Source organism: Taudactylus pleione, unplaced genomic scaffold (genome assembly GCF_031769625.1).
Source record: "Taudactylus pleione unplaced genomic scaffold, aTauple2 ptg000069l, whole genome shotgun sequence".
Lineage (NCBI taxonomy): Eukaryota > Metazoa > Chordata > Amphibia > Anura > Myobatrachidae > Taudactylus > Taudactylus pleione.
In genome coordinates this window covers 5,924,001-5,948,245 of record NW_028284471.1, presented here as the reverse complement: position 1 = coordinate 5,948,245, position 24,245 = coordinate 5,924,001, and the positions used below count along the sequence as shown (strand labels likewise).

Genomic DNA, 24,245 nt, shown 5'->3' with positions numbered 1-24,245 from the left:
TATCAACCGCAAAATCGTTTGGCCTCATGCTATCCGTTCCCTGAGGGTCACTGCAAGAAGTGGGAATCACCACCTGTGGTAGATTCTCCCGTTACTCACCTGATTAAAAGTGTTACGCTGCCAATGCCTTCCATTTCTTCCCTGAAGGATTCTACAGATAGGAAGGTGGAGACGTGCCTGAAATCGATTTTCTCTCTCTCGGGAACCGTGGCCCGTCCGTCCATGGCTATTTCATGGGTGGCCAAGGCAATAGAGAGCTGGGTGAATGTCCTGGAGGACATCAACCATCAAGTGGGCACTCGAAGTCGGACAGCAATGACAGAAGTGTCCCTCACCCTGACTTGAGCAGAGTGTCACCTCCCAGCCATCTCGGCAGTGTTCATTCCGGGAGTCCTCAATTGGGAAGCGGACTTCCTCAGCTGTCACAACGTGCATCCAGGGGAATGTTCTCTTCACCAAGAGGTGTTTCAACTCCTACTGGACAAATGGGGCCCCCCAGAGGTGGACCTCATGGCCTCCCGTCAAAATCACAAGTTGCCAGTGTACAGGTCCAGAACAACATATGCCGAAGCAAGCTTAGTGGACGCTCCGTCAGTGAAGTGGACATTCCAGTTTGCTTACCTATTTCCTCCAGCATCCCTGCTTCCTCAGAAGTTCAAACAGGACGGTCTTGCTAGTGGCTCCAGCTTGGCCCAGAAGTCACTGGTACTCAGATCTGCGGAGTCTCTCCACTGACAGTCCATTCCTGCTACCTCAGCGTCCAGAATTGTTGTCTCAGGGTCCTTGCCTTTACCCGGTCCTGGATCGTCTGTCTTTGACCGCATGGCTCTTGAGACATCCATCATAAGGTCCAGGGGATTCTCTAGCTCGGTCATCAACACGATGCTTTGAGCACATAAACCTGCCTCAGCCAGGATCTATCACAGAGTGTGGCATACTTATTTCCAGTGGTGTCGCACAAGGCATTATGACCCTCAAGTTTTTCGTGTTTCCAAAATACTAGCATTCCTTCAAGCTAGTTTGGACCTTGGCCTACGCCTGGCCTCGTTGAAGGTGCATGTCTCTGTACTGTCAGTGTGGTTCAAGCGAAGGATAGCTCCGCTCCCGGATATCCACTGGGATTTGGCGGTAGTTGTCCGGGCCCTCCATTTGAACCACTAGATTCGGTGGAAATTAAGTGTTTAACAGCTAAAACTCTTTCTCTTCTGGCAATTGCATCTGCCAGGAGGGCAGTGGCGTAACTATAAATTTTGCTCCCCCATGCCAAAAACGTTTCAGGCGCAGTACCCCCCCAACCTCCCCCCCCCACACACTAAGTAATGCCACTTATAATACAGTGTGCCACACCGGAATGCCCCTTACAACACATTATGCCACACCGGAGTGCCCCTTACAACACATTAAGCCACACAGCAATGCCCCTCACACATCCCACACAATAATGCCACATATAACATAATGACATACAGTAAAGCGCTTATAACAAATTTATGCCATGCTGTAATGCCCCTATTTCACATTATGCCACACTGTAATGCCACATACAACAGATTATGCCACATACAACACATTATGCCACACAGTAATGCCCCTTACACATTATGCCACACAGTAATGCCCCTAATAGCACATTGTGCACACAGTAATGCCAAATACACATTATGCCAAACATTAATGCCCATTACATCCCACCCTGACAGATCTACTTCACCAACCCTCCTTTCTGCTCCTGCCAGTCCGTCACCTCAGCTCAAGACAGGTTGCACAGTTTTTATGTCCGTGTAGAACCAGATTATTGGGAACATAGATTATAACCTGTAAACTGTGTATCAAATTAGTGCCCCTTATACAGTGCCCCCTGTAGTTTTGCCCCAAAATGCAATGCCCCCTATACTAGTGCCCCTTATGCAATGCCCCCTGTAGTAGTGCCCCTTATGCAATGTCCCCTGTAGTAGTGCCCCTTATGCAATGCCCCCTGTAGTAGTGCCCCTTATGCAGGGCCCCCTGTAGTAGTGCCCATTATGCAGGGCCCCCTGTAGTGCCCCTTCTAGTAGTTAGCCGTCTGTAGTTGCTCCCCCCCTCCGCGCGCACACAAACAAACACACACACACACACACAAAAGAAAAAAACAGACACTTACCTTTATCCCCGCTCCAGTGCTGCTACCGTCCATACCCCGGCGTCCGCTCCTCGGCACTATGGGAGTGACGTCATTACGTCACTTCCATAGTGCCCTGCGGGACCCGGAAGCCGGAGGGAGCTACGTCCTCCGGCTGCCGCCGGGGGTTTGAATAGGAGCCGGGCGCCCGCTGGTAACACACTCAGCGGGTGCCCGGCAGATGGAGGGTGCAGGGTGTGCGACCCCTGCACCCTCCGTAGTTACTACTACTGCTCCCGTCGCCCCCAAGCTACCCAGCGCCTCCAAGCCACCGCGGGGGCTGCGGGGGCAGTAGTTACGCCACTGCAGGAGGGTGTCAGAATTGGGGGCGCTCTCCTGTCGCTCTCCCTTTCTAATATTTCACCAGGACAGGGCTGTGCTTCGCACTCGCCCTGAGTGTCTTCCTAAAGTGGTTTCTAATTTCCACATTAATCAGGAAACTATAGTACCAGCCTTTCAGTCACCTGACCTCTCGGCAGGTGAGGCATCCTTGGAAGTGGTCCGTGCTCTCAGAATTTATGTGGACCGGGCCAGTTCCCTTTGAAAATCGGACTCCTTATTTGTGCTCTGTGGATTTCACAAGAAGGGATGGCCAGCCAAAGAGCAAACATTGGCTAGATGGCTTTGTGTGACTATATCAGAGGCTTACACAGAGGCAGGCCTGTGGGCCCCTAGTGGGCGCCGTGGTGCCTCGGCTGTTCAGCTTTGTAAGGCGGTCACATGGTTTTCTATCCAGACCTTTCTAAGGTTCTATGCATTATATTACAGTGGACCTGTCAGCGATACTTGATATTAAGGAGTGTAGCTAGCCTATTAGTTTCACCTTCCTTGTCAGGGGCACCTCAAAACTGGATTTGTCTTCAATAATTCCCTCATAGCAAGTTAAAACCATGAGCACATTACCTTTTTTTATTTCGGTCTCCCTCCGTTACATTATTTGACATGGATGTGGAGGACAGACATACACTCGCATGCAGTTCATGCCATCCCTGTTCCAGCATCCCCTTCTGTAAATTCTCATATGAGGACATTGCATTACCATTAATTGTTCATAGAGTTCTATGCAACTGTTTTCCCTCCTTTTACCAGTTAAAAAAAAAAATAAAGATGGACAGATAAAATAAAAACAGTTGTAGCATATGGCTTAATTAGCCACAAATGGGTTCAGTACTCCATGACTAAAAATGTCTCCCATTGCTCATGTTAGTCAGCAGGAGCGTCTTAAGAGAGGAGGGGGAATGTGTGCACTCACCATGCGGGGCCCCCTCCTCTCTCCCTGGTGGCATTGCAGCCGACTGACGCGGCTGGCCAGCACCGAAGCCTTAGTAGACTCCGGGCACTAGAGTGTGCTCAGAGTCTATTGCGCATGCGCAGAACGCCAGAAAATGGCCTCGGCGGACAGTTTTCGGTGTTCAGCGCATGCACAGTAGACTCCGGGCACACTCTAGTGCCCGGAGTCTACTGCGCATGCGCAGAACACCGGGAAAATGGCCGCAGCGGCCATTTTCCGGTGTTCTGAGCAGCGCTGAGACCCGACGCGGGTCCACGGAAAGGTAAGTTAAAAAAAAATAAAAAAATGGGTGTAGTGTGTGCGGTGCGGGGCCCCCTGGACCCGTGTGCCCCGCACACATTGCACCCATTATAGCCACTGTTAGTCAGATAATGTTAGCTGCCCAGATGGGAATTCCACTGATGGAATGGGGTATCTCAATATAAACAAGCGTTTAGTGAAAAAATAAAATAAGCATCTTTACAAAGCTTGATATGAAAACATTAAAAAAGTTACATTTTAAATAGAAATACATATTTCATTCTTTATTTAAAGCGGATGTGAGGAGGGATCTATATTTTAAGACCACATTTAGAACAAGAAACACTGAGTGAGGTAGCAAACTTAAAACAATGAAGAATGTTCATAGTTAGGGTGACAGATCCTTGGTACAGACTTACACAGTAAAATAAAACAATACATGGTGCAAGCATATTGCTAGTGTTAACACTTAAGGCCTGATTCAGTAAGGATCGCTATTGCGATAGTAGCTCCGAAATCGTACGCAGATCCACTGCGAAAATATGCTAATGATTGCAATTGCGATGCCGTCGTAGCCTACCATAAGGATCCCCACATCCCCTTACGCACATCTATAATACTTAGCTAAATAGCAAAACCATTGAGTACTATCGGTTCCTCACGCAGAATCACAGCAGCCCTGACTTACTTAGGAATTGCGAGCTCAAGCTGCGTATCCCATCGCAATGGCTAATTTATGCACACCCATGCAACGGTGTCCAAACGCACTGACACACCTGCGTTTCTCCGACACCCCCCCCCCTCTTTAACGGTGCTTCCTGTCACACTGCGATGGGTCTGTGTAGTTACTCCGATCTCTGTGGAGTCTTCGCGCACTGCGATACATAGTCATGCGCAGAATGCAAAAATCTGCCTACTGCGTGCGTATTTGCAATAGCGATCCTTACTGACTCAGGCCCTTAGATAGAAAAGATCAAAAATACCCTACCCACTCAGAAGAAAAAAACACACAAAACATTTTAAAAGGATCGGTGGGTTTCTTTCACCCATCAAACTCCATGTTTTTTACGACAGTTAGACGACTCCTTTTCATTTGCATGAAGATGCCACTGGCAGGGGGATGAAACTAGCCGAATAACATAAGCAGCTAAATAAGCAGAATTTTAGGTAATCTTTTGTTAGTTTGATAAGCAAAGGGGCTTCAGAATTATACAAGTTTGCAATGATTTCCACCATAGTTAGCCATTAAATACACCACCTTTCAATTATTTCAGGTACTTTTATTTGCCTAAACATTTAGTTTTTTTACTTTGTTTTTGTTAATCTAATACTATGGACAGCCATGCAGAAATCAGACAGGTCCATTTGTTGTAGAATATATGCATACTTGTAATTTCTCTTCCAAACCATCTGATCTCACAGAAAAAACATTAAACATTCGGATTTTTAAAAATTTTATTATAGAAGTCTGTACAAAATAATTATTAACATTTTAATAAGAACAGCTATTTTTTATTATGTGCCATCAGACATTAATTATTGTATGTGTTCCGCTCAGTAAGTGCCATCCCAATAATACGGATACTCTGTCTGGTACCAGAATAACCAACTGTTCTAAAGAACGTTTATCGGAAACAGGATTTTTTGATACAGGACTGATGAATTTTTCCACAGGTCTGTTTTCTATTCATTTGGTTGAGAATGTCATAATACGGAGATCCAGATGCTTCTGAAAAGGACACAGGAATGGTCAAGCTGTCTCTGGTCACCTCGCTCAGAGCTCATCTTGCTTCCTAGCCAGGGAGTCCATGCCAAAGAAAGAAGAAGGTTTCCCCTGTATATCACGTTCCCTCTTCACAAAGGCTGTAAATGACGAAACGCAGTTCCCAATAAAATGGTCAGACTGGCTGAGAATATACAGATCTATTTGGGCCACCTCTGGCTCTAGACTCACCACATTTACCTAAACATAAAAAAAAGAAATAAATCAGTTTAAACATAAAATACAGTCTTCCACTGACCTTATAGTGACTATAGACATGATGGTTCCTAAGTGCCCTCCTTTAACATTTACACAGTGTTTTGCACTGGGTTATCTCCCTGATGTCCTTCTATGCAAGGTCCTCACTTCCAGGCTTGGTGAACTCACAGGAAGGTAAAAGTGAAGTACTTTGTAAAAATGACAGGACTACACGTACAAACCAATAAATTAAAGTGCTCTGTAGATGGACACCCCCTTCATAAATTGTTATTGTTGCAATCAACTCACAACAATGGAATCTTTAGCGAAGTTTAGCCCAACTAATAAAAAATTAAGATATGAGATGCAATTGCCTCACAGTATTTTGATCTATTATTGCAAACATAGCTGAAATTCAAAACTAATTGGTATAAATAAGGATTTATTGTCCAATAATTATACAAAGCGTGTTCAAAGCACATCCACCATATACCTCAAAAATTCTTCAAATAGAGATGACTGCGGGTGGCACAAATATTAAGGATGCTCGAGCACCCACATAACTGGCACATACAGCTAGTAGATGGGAATAACTCACCCTTTCCCCCAAGAATCTCTGTAATTCAGCAGTGTAAGAGGTGGAGTCCGTAGCAATATACACGGCTCGGGACTTTGTCTTCTTTACCCAATGTGCCAGCGCACGTTTAATCTGTTTGAGGTCTGGCAGACACATCTCCATAGTGAGGGGGCTTGCATTCTGTTGGTCATACCCGACACATTGTGGAGAAGCCATGAAGTGAGGTCCGGCTGTGCCATCCTTCACCATTTTACAAGCATTTACCTGCAGTGTAGAAAAAAACAATTAATTTCACTTTCATAATACTTGAGTGGTTCTGGCAGCCTTCAGTCAAATTATACATTGCTTAGTCATCTTACAGATGTATCCTCATACACCTAGCCTCAATACGTCGCAAGGCATGAGACACCTGGCACGACTGAGCCGTACCGAGCTATGTACTGTAGCGACCCGTTTTTAAAATAAATTTTGGAGTCATTTTTGCATCACAGACGCAGCGAAATACCACTCAAAGGGGTCATCCCAATTAGCTGTGAATCCATCGTGGGTGCGAGTCAGCGCTTTATGGCAGTGTGAATTCACCGAAAACTAAAAATAAGCGAATTCGGGCTGAGTGGACCAAGAGGGGTGCGAGATGCTGTGCCGTTGCCAGCGTTTTAATGCTGTGGCAGCGGCAATTTTGGAACTAATTTGATTGACCACATACTGCACGAAAGACCATGGGCTGCCACTTTAACAGCCACAGTGGGGGAGATGTATGCAGGGGGCGACTAACACATGTTAAATGTCTGGACCTGCTTCCCCTTTTTATCGCGGGGAAGCAGTTGCAGTCACCATCTGCATGTATGAACAGTAGGCTTGCCGAAGATGGAGTGTGTTAAATTACCTGGTTGCCAAAGTGCACGCTCCCTCTTTTGGCTTCTGACCGGCGCTTGTAATGCATCTGCACATGTGCTGGTCAGAAACCCTGCAGCGGCACCTGCAGCATGGTTAAAAAAAAAAAAAATAATAAGTTATTGTTTTTTGAATGCACAATTCCTGGCTGTGGAACAGACAGCTGCAGCTGTCAAAATCAATAGCTGCAGCTGTCAGAGCGGTCAGTGCGACTGACCGTCATACATCTGCCTGTACATCGGCGCCCTATCTTGACGACAGAAGTACCGATAATGACAGGGGCGCATAGCTGTTCACTTCCCTGCATTACTACATGCATGGAAGCGGTAGCTGCAGCATTTAATGTGCGCAGTTACAGTTTTCCCCCTATCGTCGCTTTATATACACCTTCCCCAGAGTATGAGGACATATCTGTATCTTGTAGCTCAAAACACATTCAAAGATTGTGAAGAACAAGGAAAACCAGTAAGAACCAATTATGGCAAACATTTTATAAGAAGGGCACATCAAACAGTTTAATCCTATAGTGATTTAAGGTGCTGCCTAGTCTTACTTTGGATCTTAGAATGGCTGGAGCAAAGCACATGGCGGAGACAAGTAAGATCCCATTTAGTACAGTACTTAATGTATTCAGCACTTCCTAGATTAATTTGTAGTGCTCTAAATATAGGCCCAGCACACTGCCACAAATTCAGCCAGCTTCAGTGTTTGAACCAATGTTTCAGGACAATTAATGTGTATCGAAATAATGGATAAAAAACAAAGACTTACTGCATCCGCGACGGTTCTTTTTTACCTTCATTTCCTACACTAACCACCATTAAAGTGCCTCATTGTACAAGGGTCAGCAGGAAAGGGGCGTGATTTTAATTTCACTTACGACAAAGAGGGTATTTTCTACTTTAGCCAACTGAAAAAGGTTAGTTTGTATTGTAGTCCTCAAGAAAGGGACATGCATTTAACTATGGCCACTAGAAAAGTGTGGGATACATCCAAGCGCCGGTCCCAATACTGATAGTGGTTAGTTTTAGGAGGGGGAAGGGGGGAGGGTAAGTATACTTATCCGACCCCTGACGGGATAACAAACATCGGGATGCCACTGTTGGTATTCTGACAGGAGGCATCCAGACAGCCGGCATTACATACCTATTCCCATCCAAGGATACTAAAAGTGCTGGTAACACCATTAACAGAATGATTCAACCAGTCACTAGCTACAGGAATAATTCCAGAGGACTGGAAAAGAGTGACTGTAGTCCCACTACACAAACGTGGAAGCAAGGAAGACGTAAGTAACTACCGACCAGTGAGTCTTACATCAGTAGTTGGGAAATTGATGGAAACTCTTAAAAGAGTTGTAGAATATCTCAGATCCAGCATTTTACAGAATCCCAGACAACATATATTTGCAGGGGGGAGATCATGTCAAACAATAATGGAAACTACTGAGGAGGAAAGTGATCTAAGGGGTCAATCCTATTAGCCGCGAAGTTCTCGCCGGTGTGAGTCATCGCGGCAGTGGCCGCACTTTACGGCAGCCTGGATTCGACGTACTTTACTCGCAGCCCCATAGGGAAGCTAGCAAAGTTTAACAAATTCAGGGTCGAGTCGGGCTGCAAAGGGTGTGATGTGCCAGTCTGTTGCCGTCGTTTTAACGCCTTTGCAATGGCACATCGCACGGAATAGGCTTGACTCCTAAGAGTCACTATTTCAGGTGACTTAAAAGTAATTAAATAATGTAACAAAGCAATGAAAAAGGCAAATCAGATGCTTGGTTGCATAGGGAGAGGAATCAGCAGCAGGAAGACAGAAGTAATAATGCCACTGTATAGGTCATTGGTACGGCCTCATCTAGAATGCTGTGTTCAGTTCTGGAGGCAATATTTCCAGAAGGGTATAAATACATTAGGGACTGTACAAAGAAGTGCAACTAAAATGGTGTATGGACTACATCACAAAACATACCTGGAAAGACTAAAAGATCTTAATATGTATAGTTTGGAGCAGAGAAGGGAAAGGGGGGGCATGATAGAAACTTTCAAATATATCAAGAGTTTTAACAGGGTGCAGGAGGGAAACATTCTTCAAAGGAAGAGAAGTGTTAGAACACGAGGCACTGAAACTGGAGGGAGGTAGGTCCAGAGGAAATTTGAGGAAAAATTAATTTGCAGAAAGGGTAGTGGATAACTGTAAAAGCCTCCCATCAGTGGTGGTAGAGGCTAATACAGTTAATCAATATGAACATGTTTGGGATAGACACAAGGATATGCTTACAAAGAACAAAGGATCACATAGGGTTTGAGGCTACCATAAGGTTATAAAAGGGGCATACTAGATGGGCCAAGTTGTTCTTATCTGCCACCAATTTATATGACATTCATACTTACCCAGTCAGAGCCGATCCTCAAATGAATGCCCACATAAGGTCTGACCAGCAGTGAACTTATTTGTTTCTCTCCCTCTTGAGCTATCTTTTTAGACCAAACCATATATTTTTGCAAGCCTCTGTGCTCTTCTAGAACTGGAAATTGGGCAGGTGCCCCTGGAAGTGCAAGAATTGGGTGCTCCAAAGGGGGATATCTAACAAAATAATAGAAAACAAAGGGCTATGACCGCAAGAGTTTATTTGTACATCATTCTACTCCTTGCATGCATTGTGCTTCCAACCCCAGCATTATGGCACCTGCCATTGCTACGATTTGAGTTTCTAAGAAATCGGCATGTGTTCGGTTACCAACCTCACCTGCGAGTGGCTTATCGCAACATGCGCTACAAAGGGATGTTGCACAGTAAATGAAGGGAAGGCACAAATGACTACGGAATAAATCATGTCTAGGTAAGTTACAGCAGAAGTATATTGTTTCATTAGTAAAGGAAAATAACTAGTTAACAAAACTTGTATGGAAAATGTACATTATCAGTTATTTATACAGTGCATGCATTTCCGCAGTGCTTTTCAGAGAACATTTGCCCATCCACATCAGTCCCTGCCCTAGTGGAGCTTTCTGTCAGGAGACAATTATCCTACCAGTATATTTTTGGATTGTAGGAGCAAACCTAAGATTCTTGTGTTATTATATTAACATTTTTTCATATCAATAAATCTATTATAAAGCAATAGTGATATGCAGTGTGCATGTTGTGGGTTTTTCTTCCTTTTTGATGGTTATAATTACTCCACCCATTTGCACCACAGCTGAGACACATCACACACACAGGCACACACACACACACAATTGGCTTTGGTCCACGGCACTCAAACATCTGCGGTGCCAGTGGTATATGACCACACCATTTAAATTTTAAAAAAATCATACAAACTCAGCACTCACCATTATGTTCCAAACTGTACTTTTAATTCCAGGGAATGTTAGTTACAAAGTATTGCAATAATTTGTCAAGCTGACCAACCACGTCACGGTCTTCCCATTCTAGTCAGTTCCTACAGTGACTCTCAAAAATATGATCATTTGGCTCCAGGTATCACATAGATTTTAAATACACATTATGCTCTTCTGTGTCAAATCAAAATACTGATTTTACCCTCACCAGCTCAGATTTTGTTCAAATTTGGTATATGGAGAGTATATATGTAGTCTAAAAAAAATACTATATATTATTTAAATATATTATGCCGTTTCCAAAATATGGCTATGTAAAGTTTTCAAAAATCTGTCAATAACACACAACCAGCATATTTTCAAATCGCCATAGCAGCTCTCCTAATTAAGCTAGAGAGGTGGGAATGATGTCATTTTACTGTGTTTTTTATGCCCTTTCCTATGATATACAACAATAGGCTTTGTGAGGAAAAACTTTTCCGAAATTCAAACTGAAATTTTCGATCATGATTATCTCAAAAAGTGCGTCGACAAAAAAGTAAAAAAAAATTCTGGAAATAGTCTATACTAATGTTAAATCTTTGTCAAAATGTAAAAGTGGGAGGATAATGGGTTGATAGTTAAAAATAATTTTAAAGCAAGGTAGTTTATTCAAAAAGCCGGGTGTATTACAAGTAGTAATAGGTAATAATAGATTTGATGGCTTCATTAGTTTAATTATACAAATCAAGTTGAATAGAAATACTTGACATTGTATTAGTCAGTCAACAATGTTAGCTGAAGATAGTTTGACAATGCCTCAGTGGTTTTTAAAGTGTCATCAGGAGACATGATATAAATTCTTCCAGTTGGAGTTATAGGGTCGACTTTACATAAGACATCTATTAGAGGTATCCATAGTACATCAGGCTTTCTTGGCTAGAAGAATGATGGTGAAGGTCCAGCTGGATGAAGGAAGGTCACTTTTAATTCGTCTTCATCTTCATTCTTGTCCATCACATAAGCAAGCCACCATTTCTTGTTATACACAACAAAAAGTGTTGATTTGACACAGAATGGCCCATTAGTTATTATGCTTGGGTGTGGTTCTGTCTCTTTAAGCCAGTACTTAAACCCATTATAATATATATATTATATACACATACATACAGTCAGGTGCATAAATATTGGGACATTGACAGAATTTTCATATTTTGGCCTCTATTCACCACCACAATGGCTTTGAAATGAAACAAACAAGATGTGCTTTAACTGCAGACTTTCAGATTTAATTGAGGGTAATTACATCCAAATCAGGTGAACGGTGTAGGAATTACAACGGTTTCTATATGTGCAACCCACTTTTTAAGGGGCCATAAGTAATGGGACTATCAACTCAAAAGCTATTTCATGGACAGGTGTGGGCTATTCCCTCGTTATTTCATTATCAATTAAGCAGGCAAAAGGTCTGGCGTTGATTCTAGGTGTGACATTTGCATTTGGAATCAGTTGCTGTCGACTTTCAATATGAGATCCAAAGAGCTGTCACTATCAGTGAAGCAAGCCATCATTAGACTGAAAAATCAAAACAACCCCATCAGAGAGATAGCAAAAACATTAGGTGTGGCCAAATCAACTGTTTGGAACATTCTTAAAAAGAAAGAACGCAACAGAGAGCTCAGCAACACCAAAAGACCCAGAAGACCACGGAACACAACTGTGGTGGATGACAGAAGAATTATTTCCCTGGTGAAAAAAATCCCTTCACAACAGTTGGCCAAATCAAGAACACTCTCCAGGAGGTAGGTGTATATGTGTCAAAGTCAACAATCAAGAGAAGACTTCACAAGAGTGAATATAGAGGGTTCACCACAAGATGTAAACCATTGGTGAGCCACAAAAACAGGAAGACCAGATTAGAGTTTGCCAAACAACATCTAAAAAAGCCATTACAGTTCTGGAACAACATCCTATGGACAGATGAGACAAAGATCAACTTGTACCAGAGTGATGGGAAGAGAAGAGTATGGAGAAGACAAAAGGAACTGCTCATGATCCAAAACATACCACCTCATCAGTGAAGCATGGTGGTGGTAGTGTCATGGCGGGGGCATGTATGGCTGCCAATGGAACTGGTTCCCTTGTATTTATTGATGATGTGACTGCTGACAAAGGCCCTGATTCAGAGCCGGACGCAATTAGCGCTCGCTCGTCCAGAAAATAGGGGTGGCTATTCAAATGAACCGTTCGCTCTTTGCGGACTGTTTTGCTACCACAAATTTGCGAGCAGTTCTGGCTATAAAATAACCCAGTGACGTGGTCAGTGATGCTGCTGTATTAATTATGCACACCCATAAAAAGCCCGTTTTGACCTTTAAGCACGCCTGCGTTCTGATCTCCACTCCCCGTTTTCAAGCACCTTCCCCTGTTACCACCCACAAACGCCTCCTCATGTCATTCAAAATAGCAGGCATTCGCTATATAGCGAACAAATGATTTTCGGCCGCACTGACGGGTTCGCGCATGCGTATTGAAAAACCGTACGCATGCGCAGATGGGCGAACACCGCTCGGAACGAGCGTACTGCCGCTTACGAGCAGCTCTGAATCAGGCCCAAAAGCAGCAGAATGAATTCTGAAGTGTTCGGGCAATATTATATGCTCATATTCAGTCAAATGCTTCAGAACTCATTGGACGGCGCTTCACAGTGCAGATGGACAATGACCCGAAGCATACTGCAAAAGCAACCAAAGAGTTTTTTAAGGCTAAAAAGTGGAATGTTATGCAATGGACAAAGTCAATCCCCTGACCTGAATCCGATTGAGCATGCATTTCACTTGATGAAGAGAAAACTGAAGGGAAAATGCCCCAAGAACAAGCAGGAACTGAAGACATTTGCAGTAGAGGCCTGGCAGAGCATCACCAGGGATGAAACCCAGCGTCTGGTGATGTCTATGCGTTGCAGACTTCAGGCTGTAATTGCCTGCAAAGGATTTGCAACAAAGTATTAAAAAGTGAAAGTTAGATTTAGGATTGTTTAGTTTGTCCCATTACTTTTGGCTCCTTAAAAAGTGGGAGGCACATATAGAAACCGTTGTAATTCCTACACCGTTCACCTGATTGGATGTAATTACCCTCAAATTAAATCTGAAAGTCTGCAGTTAAAGCACATCTTGTTTGTTTCATTTCAAAGCCATTGTGGTGGTGAATAGAGGCCAAAATATGAAAATTCTGTCAATACACACACACATATATATATATATATATATAAATAAAAAGTTTGCATGGCGATATTCTATTTCTAATATGGGGATTTTATTATATACTTCTTTATATACTATATACTTCTTTATATGCAAATTTATTTATCATACACACATGACCAGACATCCTTATTAGTATGCTTATTATGCCCTCTTATCACCTATTTTAACTGGCAGACATTGTCTGTGACCATGGTGACGGGTGCACATGGGTGACGTCATCGGGAGTGTGCCCTCTGATGAGACCAGCGGGAGACAGTGCGCCAGTTTGGTGACGGGGAACACGTATTTAATGTTGAGTGTTATGTTTAGTCTTTGTCCTGACAAAAATACTTTGACATTGAAACGTTGACCACAGGAAGACGGTTGGTGTGTGTGTGTCATTGAAGCAAGCCTCCACTGCTGCTCTTACATTATCTCATAGTTACAGCGTCTCTACACTAACACGCTTGGATTAGCGAGTGCCAGATTAAATATAAATATATATATATATATATATATATATATATATATATAAACAGTTTGGACGCCACAGCTATAGACCTTGTTAAAATGTAAATGTGAATAGAGAATTTGTTTACAGTGAAGACTGGCCTCTCTAATTTGCTGAACCCCAGACATTTTACCAATAACAAAGAAAATAATCTCAGTAGCCTATTAATCAAGCAATTCTGTCCTTAAAAGAACAGAAACTTCCATGTTGCATTTTTAAGGGAAGAATTAAATACCCCTAACATGTAACATGATAGAAACCAGGAGATATATAAAATATCTCCTGCTTTCTGATCGCCGGTCCTTGCAGCAGCCGTCCCCATAGTTTTCTACGGGAACGTTATGTAACAAGATCCGCAAAGTGTACATTTTGTATTTTGCATGCTTGGCAAATGGCATTAGAATGCTAATTTCCATGGGGTAGGCCAATACATTTCTCCTCCCCCCAAAAAAACATATTCCTTATTGCCACAATATGCACCTTTAAGGATTCTTAATTTTCAGGGGCTGGGCAGATTTTTTCATGATTATGCTCCTACAAACTGAATTAGAATGGGTCGGTTACCTGCAGAGAAGTGAAGCAGCCATTTTGTAGGCTATGCCTCTATTTCTGTCTCAGTGTGTAGGGGAATTATAAATCTAAAATTAGGGTAATTCAATAGGAAATAACTGTGTATTCAAGGTCTATGGTCATCTTAGGCTCTGATAAGCACTCTGCAGTGTCCTTCAATAAACTTGATTCCTGGAATCTGATATGCATAAGGAAAAAAAGGGCTTCCTATCGCTGTCTCTCAAATATCATTAGTACAATCACATTCCAATTTTTGTTTATATACATTAAAGAATGTTTGGTAGCCCTGAAGAAAACTAGATTTTAGGTTTGAAGAAATATAAAGTGCTGACATTTTATCTTTTTCATTGGTTAATAATGTGCACCACTGACCTGCTTATCCAAATGTCTTTGTAATAGGCACTGAAGTTGATGCCATCAAAAAGCTCAGAGTGAATGAAATCCACATGAAAATGGTCCCAGAAAGGACCAAATGGGTTTCCATCCTAAGAAAAAAAGGAAGTAGAATTTTTATCCTTAATGGGTATCTGTTGATTACAAAGTGGGAGAAGCCATTTTGTGCTTTGTAACAACATTAGTAAGAAAGCAGCTTATCAAGTCACTATAAAATGGTGACATCACTAAAGCATGAGACACATAGCACCAATATTCATAAATGACAGCAATGTTTCACTTAGGTCAATAGTTCCCAGAGAATGTATAGCCTGAACCCTCAACTGCAGAAGATGAATACACATCAATCACACCAATCAGCCATAATTACAGTCACATTGTGAGCCTGATTCAAAGGTGCTATTGCGGCCATGACTGCATCTTTTGCAACAGCGTGACTGCGATATTATGCTAATGCCACAGCTAAAGGGATTCGTAAAGAGCCGCCCACTGGCTGAGGCGTCAATCCGCCGCTGTGCGCATTAAAACGCACCATTGGAGATTGCAACGGCAGGTGCAATGTCTCCATCGCCCGCCGGAATCAGTGCAACTGTGTCTTAAGACCCACTCACTGATCGCTATGCGCCCGCATGTGACTACCGCCACCCTCCTTTTACCAAAAGAGTCCACTGAAATTGCCCCTCTCGGTGTCTAAATTCAAACCTTTAGCTCCTGGTGGTAGCAATCGGGACACCTATGCAGTGCAACTCTGACGCAATATCCCAGCACATAGGATGCCAGCGCTTGGAATACAAGCGCCGGAATCCCGACACCTGTCAGCATCCTAAAGGTAAGAAGAGGGGTTAGGGGGAGGGTTAGCACTGGGGATAGGCACTAAGGGGGGAGGGTTAGGTTTAGGGTGCAGGGAGGAGGAGGTTGGGTTTAGGCACCAATGAGGGTTAGGGGTATGGGAGGGGTTAAGATACCGGCATCCCATACCCAACTTCTGTGTGCACCGAACAAAATTTGCCCATATGCCAAGTTCTATGCAGCTGTACGACTGTACCACCACTATCCTTATGTTTGGGTTTATAGCCGTCATCACCATCACACATGAACCAACCCTATACTGCAAGAGAGCAAGCTGAAAACAACAGGTCTCAGCATGCACACTACTGTCCTTAGCCGACACTTCCGTCTACACACCCTTGCTAAACTTAGCCTACGTGCAAACGCCCTGTTACCACCAGTTGCACTGCTACAGCAACCAGTGGAGATGCAACTCTGAATCACCGGTAGATGCATGTGCTCAGCTATCAAAAACATGCAAAAACTCTAGGCCTCTATAAACATCTGATTTATTACAGAACCAATCACATAATAAATTAACTACTACCTTCATGGGGCAGGTCTTCCCATCAGAGCTTCTATGGGCAGCTGCTGTGAAACAATATGCCACACGCTTGTTGATGGGCCAGTACTTCGGAGCAAACTTCTCCATGAACTCCTCCATACTGATTACTCTGTGATACTTGCCCAAAGGCTCCAGCTGAAAAAACTCTTTAAAAGATACATGGACCTGTCCAAAAGACAAGAGAAAAAAAATAGAGAGTTATTGTAGACTTACCTAGCTAACTCCTTTTCTTCGAGGTCCATAGGGTCCACAGGGATGCCTTTGCTCTGCCAAACATGGGAGATCTGAATATGCCACATTTACTTCATGTGGAATTATGCTGAGCCTGTTATATATAGATATATATATATATATCTATATCTTTTCTTCTTCGGGGTCCATAGGGATACCATGGGGATACTATGGTTGGAAGACCAGGCACCAAACAGTTAAAGCTTTGGCTCCCAGAATGCCTCTGGTCCTCCTCCATATATATATCCCGCCCCTAGCCAAAGGACTTCATTGTAGTTAACAAGCCTAATGGCAGGAGAAGGAAAGAGAAGGAAGAACAATCGTACACCAGAAACACTCTCACACAAGATGAGGGAATCTGTGACCGAAATAAATTCACCCAATGAAGCCAGGTGCATTAGAGTGGGCACCCTGTGGACCTCGAAAAAAAAGGAGTTATCTAGGTAAGTCTACCATAACTCTATATTTCTTCTTCGGGGTCCATAGGGATCCCATGGGGATGTCCTAAAGCAGTTTCCCTAGGGTGGGGGACGCTCCTGAGCAGAAAGAAGAACTTGTCGCCCAAAGGAAGCAAGATGGGAGGCAAAAGTATCAAAGGCATAAAACCTAAGAAAAGTGTGGACAGAAGACCACATGGCAGCCTTGCACAATTGTTCAGCAGAGGCACCACGACTGAATGGCCACGATGGCCCTACAGACCGAGTAGAATGTGCTGTCATCCTGCTTGGGACAGGAAGATCAGCCAGTGTGTACACCTGAGAGATAGTCATGCGTAACCATCTCGCCGGAGTCTGTTTATTAGCCGGCCATCCCCGTTTGTGAAAACCATATAATACAAAAAGAGAATCTGATTTTCTAACACCGTTTGTACGCTCCACATAAATACGGAGAGCACGAACTACATCCAGGGAGGCTTCACCCACAGAAAGGTCTGGAGCATGAAAAGTTGGAACAACAATTTCTTCATTAACATGAAAACAGGACACTACCTTAGGAAGGTAACACTCCCTTGTACGAAGAACAGCAAGAAATAGCAAGAAGAAGTGTCTTTGCTGTCAACCACTTCAAATCTACAGAGTCTAAAGGTTCAAATGGGGAAGCTTGTAACCCCTTGAGAACCAAAGATAAATCCCATGGTGCTACCGGTGGAACAAAAAGGAGGCTGAAATCGCAGGACTCCTTGGAAACAAATTCTAACATCTGGTAAAGAAGCAATCTTCTTCTGGAACCAGACTGACAGTGCAAAAACCTGCATTCTCAAAGTGGCCAGGCGGAGACCATTGTCTAACCCTGCCTGCAGAAAAGCCAGTATCCTGGAAATCCTAAACACCTTAGGATCATATTCCTTATGAAAACACCATTGACCAAAAGAATGCCAAACTCTGTAATAAATGCGAGCAGAAGCAGGCTTCCGTGCTCTAAGCATTGTTTGAATTATAGAACTAGAAAATCCCTTTGCTTTTAGGATGAAAGATTCACACCGCCAAAGCCAGACGGGGCAAGTCCGGATGTCGGCAGGGACCCTGCGTTAGCAGATCCTGCCACCGAGGAAGAGGATAAGGACTGTCTACGGACAGATTCTGTATGTCGGTGAACCAATATTGTCTGGGCCAAGCCAGAGCCACCAGTATTACTGTTCCGCCTTCCTGCTTGAATTTCCTGAGAACTCTTGGGAGCAGGGAAATTGGAGGAAAGAGATACGCCAACTTGAAGTCCCATCTTACGGCCAGTGCATCCACGAAGGCTGCTGATGGGTCTCTGGACCTGGCCCCATAACTGGGGACCTTGTGGTTGTGGTGTGACGCCATGAGATCCATCTCTGGTAGACCCCATTTGTTAACCAGGAGCTGAAACACTCCCGGATGGAGAGACCACACTCCGGTGTGTATGTCCTGGCGACTTAGGAAGTCTGCTTCCCAATTGAGCACCCCCGGAATGAATATTGCCGCGATGGCCAGAAAATGACGTTCTGCCCAAATTATAACCTTTGTCACTTCCTTCACAGCCGCATAACTCCTTGTGCCAGCCTGATGATTGAGGTAGGCCACTGTAGACGCGTTGTTGGACTGGATCTGGACAGGCCTGCCCTGGAGCAGGTCCTGTGCCCTAACAAGTGCTTTGTATACTGCTTGCAGTTCCAGAATGTTTATTGGCAGACGACTTTCTTGATTTGTCCATCTCCCCTGGAAGGTGTGATGACCTGTCACTGCCCCCCATGCGCAAAGACTGGTGTCCGTGGTGAGAAGCACCCAATTTGGAACCCAGAACGGTCTCCCTTTGTTGAGATGCTCCTTTTTTAGCCACCACAGAAGGGAGTGACGAACCTCTGGAGTGAGAAAGATCATCTGGGACCGTATTAAATGATGCGGTCTATTCCACCTGGAGAGAATCAACCTTTGCAGAAGCCTGGAATGGAACGGAGCATACCCCACCATGTTGAAGGTCGATATAATTTATCCCAGCACCTGCAATGCTGACAGAATGGATACTCTTCGCTTGCATAGCAGCATGTGTATCCGCTTTGATAAGGCCAAAATCTTGTCCTCTGACAGAAACACCCTTTGTGCCTGAGAATTTAGAAATGCTCCCAGATGTACCATCTGCTGTGTTGGAGAAAGTGATGATTTCTTCCAATTGATGATCCGGCCGTGCCTATGTGGCAGGCTATGGTCAGTTGAAGATGGTTTTGCAAAACCACCGGAGTCTGCGCCAATATCAGAAGGTTGTCCAGATATGGCAAAATTCGAACTCCCTGACGCCTGAGATAAGCCGGGGAGGGGAGCCGTAGAAAGGCCAAAAGGGTAGAGCCTGAAATTGGTAATGTTGCTGAAGGATAGCAAATCGTAAAACTTGCTGGTGGGATGGGATAATTGGAATATGCAGATACGCATTCTGAATACCCAGGGAAACCATGTAATCTCCAGACTCCATAGCCAAAATAATTGACCGGAGAGTTTCCATGTGGAATTTGGTAACATGGATAAACCTGTTGAGGGTTTTTAGAATCAATATAGGGAGATATGCCCCATTCGGCTTCTGGACCAGAAATAGATTTGAGTAATATCCCATTCCTTGTTAGGGCACAGGATATGGGACTATTACCCCTGCCTGTAGCAGGGAATGAATGGCTTCCTGAAAAGCCAAGGCCTTGTCCACATCTGACGGAGGCTTTGTGGCAAAAAACTTCTGGAGGGGATGTCTCTTGAAAGTGAGGGCATACCCCTGAGAGACCTCTTCTCAGACCCAGGCATCTCTAGTTGGTTGATGCCAATAATCCGCAAACTGAAGAAGTCGCCCCCCCACCCTGGGATCCCCCACGAGGCCTACTCCATCAGGCCGAGGGCTTGTGTTCCGGCTGACCATCTTGTATTAGTTTATCGTTTTGACTTACGAAAACTAGTCGGCCTAGAAGAAGTCTGTACCTTACCTCTTCCCTGAGGACAGAAGGACTGAAAAGAAACCTGCCTAGCTCTACTATTTGACTTAGATGGCAGACCTGCTGACTTTGAAGCTGCCAGAATAGAAATTATGTTATCCAACTCTGCTCCAAAAAGTACCTTTCCATGAAAAGGTAAAACTTCCAGCGCCCTTTGATCCTGTATCAGTTAACCAAGACCTTAACCAAAGGGCCCTGCGTGCTACTATGGATGCTGCTGATGCCTTAGATGCTAAAATTCCAGCATCCACTGCAGCTCCTCCCAGATAGGAAGCCGCTTCCCGTATGTGGTATATATTAATCATCTGTTCTCTGATAGCATTTGGTAGAGAATTTTCCAATGCTTCAATCAATTATTCAACAGCCTTGGCTACCCAGGCTCCAGCCATACCTGAATGAGTAACAGCTCCAGATGATGAAAATATTGTCTTAAGACATGCTTCAATTTTCTTATCTGTAGAATCCTTCAGTGAAGATGCTAACGGAATAGGCAACGTAGCATTTCTGATTAAATGCGTTACATGAGCATCCACAGTAAGAGGTACCTCCGACTTAACACATACAGAAGAGGGGAACGGATACAATGATTTTATCCTCCTATATACACAAAACCGCTTATCAGGGTTACCCCATGCCTCCTCAATAAGCTCAGTAAGCTGTTCAGACACAGGGAACTCCGTTTTGACCACCTTTCGGTGGTGACTAAACACCGAAGTCTTCTTACTATCAGCAGGTTCATCATCCTGAATATCTAGGACTGATTTAACCGCCCTCACCAAAAAAGACCCATCCACAGTAGATGGACGATCCTCCTCCACAGAAGTAGATCCTGAAGAGAAATCCTGTGCATCAACAAATTCCTCTGAAGATGTGTCTGAATCCATATGTTGGACAGACTGAGATAAAGACAACTTGTGTTTACATTAGATGGTGCCACACTCTGACTAGAATGGCCATCAACATCCCTTATTGCGGAATGCATATGAGGTGAAAACATATGTGGACACCCCATCCAAGGAGGCATCGATGGAGTAACCAAACGATCCACCAACTGCATCATAACCTGGGACAAAGATGGCTCTTGTCCAACAACAGGTAAACCGGACTGGTAAGGTGGTACTTTATAACAGTCAACACACAAACCCTCCTTTATGTCCTGTGAGGACACATAAGCCTTACATGATTTACATGAAACCAGCACAGGTGGCTCCCCCTCATGTTTCCCTTTATCCTTTGGACATAAGCAAAGTAAAGGCACAATCACAATCTCAATGAATGTGAAGTACTTCAGAAAGAAATAACAGTGATAGTTATAATTAACAGATAGAAATAAAAACAGTATCAGTCAGCAGCTAGCAAACAGTCAATTACAATGCACATGTAATATAATTACAATTGGCTCTAAATCAGCTACAACAATGCAAAGGAGTGGTAAGACATAGAGCACCGTATACCTTAACCAAGGGAGAGGTATACAGGGAGACTGACCCATACGCTCCTGAGACCACAGCTACCGGGTTCACTGCGTGGACCGTGAGCATCTCATACACATGGAGGGTAGGCGGAGCAACCCACATGCGCAAATACCTCGTAGGGACTGCGTATGGGTTGAGGGAGGATCTGCCGGGGGAACGCCTACCTCCCCTAAGTTGCATTAACCAGCCGGGTACGCTGGCCTCGTGGCAGCAGATTATGTCTGCTGCCTATCCCTGGAGTCAGACGATAGGGCCCCGGCTGGTGTAGTAAGGATGCGGACAATCCCTGGTCCTTACAGCAGCGACTTTTGGTGCATCACCGACACCAGAAGCAAGGACTGCCACATGCGATTCCCCGCAAGCGAGGAATCGCCTTACCTGACATTTCCGAGCATACGCTGCAGTCCAGGTCGCAGCCTCGACGCTTGCTAAGCTCAACCACGACCCGCCGAAATCACCAGCACAAATACTGATGTTGCGGCCTGGCGGAGGTAGATGGAGTCGCAGTATATGCGTCTTAATACAGACGCCTGGAACTGCCAATTCAAAATAAAATAGAACCAAAAATAAAAGCTTAGGACTGCTCTAAGCAGACCTCCTATTACAAAGGTGCATCTAAGTCCTGCCACACCAAACAACAAACTGAAGACCTATGTCTAGGGGTGGGGTATATATGGAGGAGGACCCGGGGCAACTGGGAGCCAAAGGTTTAATTGTCTGGTGCCTGGTCTTCCAACCATAATATCCCTACGGACCCCGAAGAAGAAAAGAGATATATATATATATATATATAGATAGAGATATATATATATATATATATATATATATATAACAGGCTCAGCATAATTCCACATGAAGTAAATGTGGCATATTCAGATCTCCCATGTTTGGCAGAGCAAAGGCATAAGCTGGGTACACACAAAGATTTTCTGTCCAACCATCCAACTAGTTGATTGGTTGGAATGAAAATCTGGTAACGTATGGGAGTAATGGATGATCAGCAATTTGCTCCTAAATGCCAGAAAACAGATCAAAATGGTCGTCAGACAAGTTTGTTAAATGTTTGATCTAAACAATTTGTTCAAACAACAGTTTTTGTCCAGTTTCCGGTGTTTGGGAGCAAATTGCTGATTGTAATTTGGGAAGGAAAATCTGGTCCGTTTTCTAGTGTTTGGGAGCAAATTTCTATTGTTATTTGCTCCCATACATTACCAGGTTTTCATTCCAACCAGCCAGATTGGACAGATATCTGACAGATAATTGTAAAGTGTATGCCCAGCATTAGGATTGTGTAAATATCCAGTTCAGGTGTTGCCTCAATCAGTGCCTGGAAAGGCAGCTGATTACAGACACTTGTGAGAAGTTGGTTTAAGAACTGCAGAGACAGTGAAATAGTCGCACAGCTGAGCCTGACAGTGAAATAGTCGCACAGCTTATAGGTCTGGGGGTGACTAGTGTTAGGGTTCCTGGACCTGCGAGTCCACTGAAGAAATATTGCTGTATTGGAAGACTTTGTATGACATCTTGCCTGCGAAACTGCCATATCCTGCGTACCTGCCTGTGTAGAGCAATAAAAGCTACTGATGGATTTTACCTGGTCTATGCGATTCTTGTCACAATATATACACACACACACACACACACACACACACACACACACACACACACACACACACACACACACACACACACACACACACACACACACACACACACACACACACTGCTGTGCATTTAGTGGATCATGCTGCAAGTAAATAGCATACAATGCCATGAAATAGAAGGCAAAGGTGCTTTGCTGGAATGAGGAACTGACATCAGCCAACAATGTTAAAACACCATTGGCTACCAACATCTCACTGCATCTACCGCTGATATGTTACGCATGGAATAGAATAAACATAGATAATATAGGATATTTTACAAAGCGGTAACAAGAACTTGAACTCTTTGAATGTATCGTCAGAAAGCTCAAGCTAATAGCCCACTGACTACCGGGAAATGTAAATTTTTCTCAGTGCCCTCCAAGGCTGGGTCATTGTTTCATGGATGCATATTAGCAGCCAATTTTTCTTTATTTCAGACTTAATATTTTGTCTGAATTACACACAGCTTTCTACACGCTCCTTGGAGCTTAGCAAGCTTTGTACCTACTTAGTTCCCTCCATCTAGTCACGGAATCAGTGGAAAGAGACATTGATCCCTTTGTGGTCTCAGAACAGCCCTCTTTGGACTCCATCTTGGTCTCTGGAACTGGCACAGTCTTGAGGTTCTGCTGTAACTGTCCTGTTCTGTTATGACTGCCTCCTTCTTCTAGATTTCAGAAGTAGTAGGTTCTGGCAATTTCCCAGTTTCAGGAGGAGTCCTCTGATTTGTCCTGCCAGGAAGCGAGGAGGCAGAGGGTACCTCAGGTACATCAAGGAATCAGAGATACCAGCACCCAAGGAGCACACAACTCCGCGAACCAGCAGCACCACCACTTGCTGTGTAAACAGAAAAAAATCTTCTTGGTGAACTGGACTAACTGTTTGCTGAAACGTGAGCTAAACCT

The 24,245-nt window shown here is 44.0% G+C and overlaps 1 protein-coding gene across 3 annotated transcripts in view; it reads right to left on the bottom strand.

Moving 5' to 3' along the window:
* Positions 1-5,130: 5,130 nt before the first annotated feature.
* Positions 5,131-24,245, bottom strand: part of POFUT1 (protein O-fucosyltransferase 1) — a 29,186-nt gene continuing 10,071 nt past the window's right edge. For 2 of the 3 annotated variants that reach the window (XM_088467093.1, XM_088467095.1), the window contains exons 3-7: positions 16,535-16,717; positions 15,139-15,251; positions 9,508-9,700; positions 6,248-6,490; positions 5,131-5,652 (exon numbers count right to left, since the gene is read on the bottom strand). In XM_088467093.1, the coding sequence (XP_088323219.1) occupies positions 5,464-5,652; positions 6,248-6,490; positions 9,508-9,700; positions 15,139-15,251; positions 16,535-16,717 (921 nt within the window). In that variant the 3' untranslated portion in view covers positions 5,131-5,463. The remainder of the gene's footprint in view (positions 5,653-6,247; positions 6,491-9,507; positions 9,701-15,138; positions 15,252-16,534; positions 16,718-24,245) is intronic. The other variant, XM_088467094.1, reaches the window with a different exon arrangement.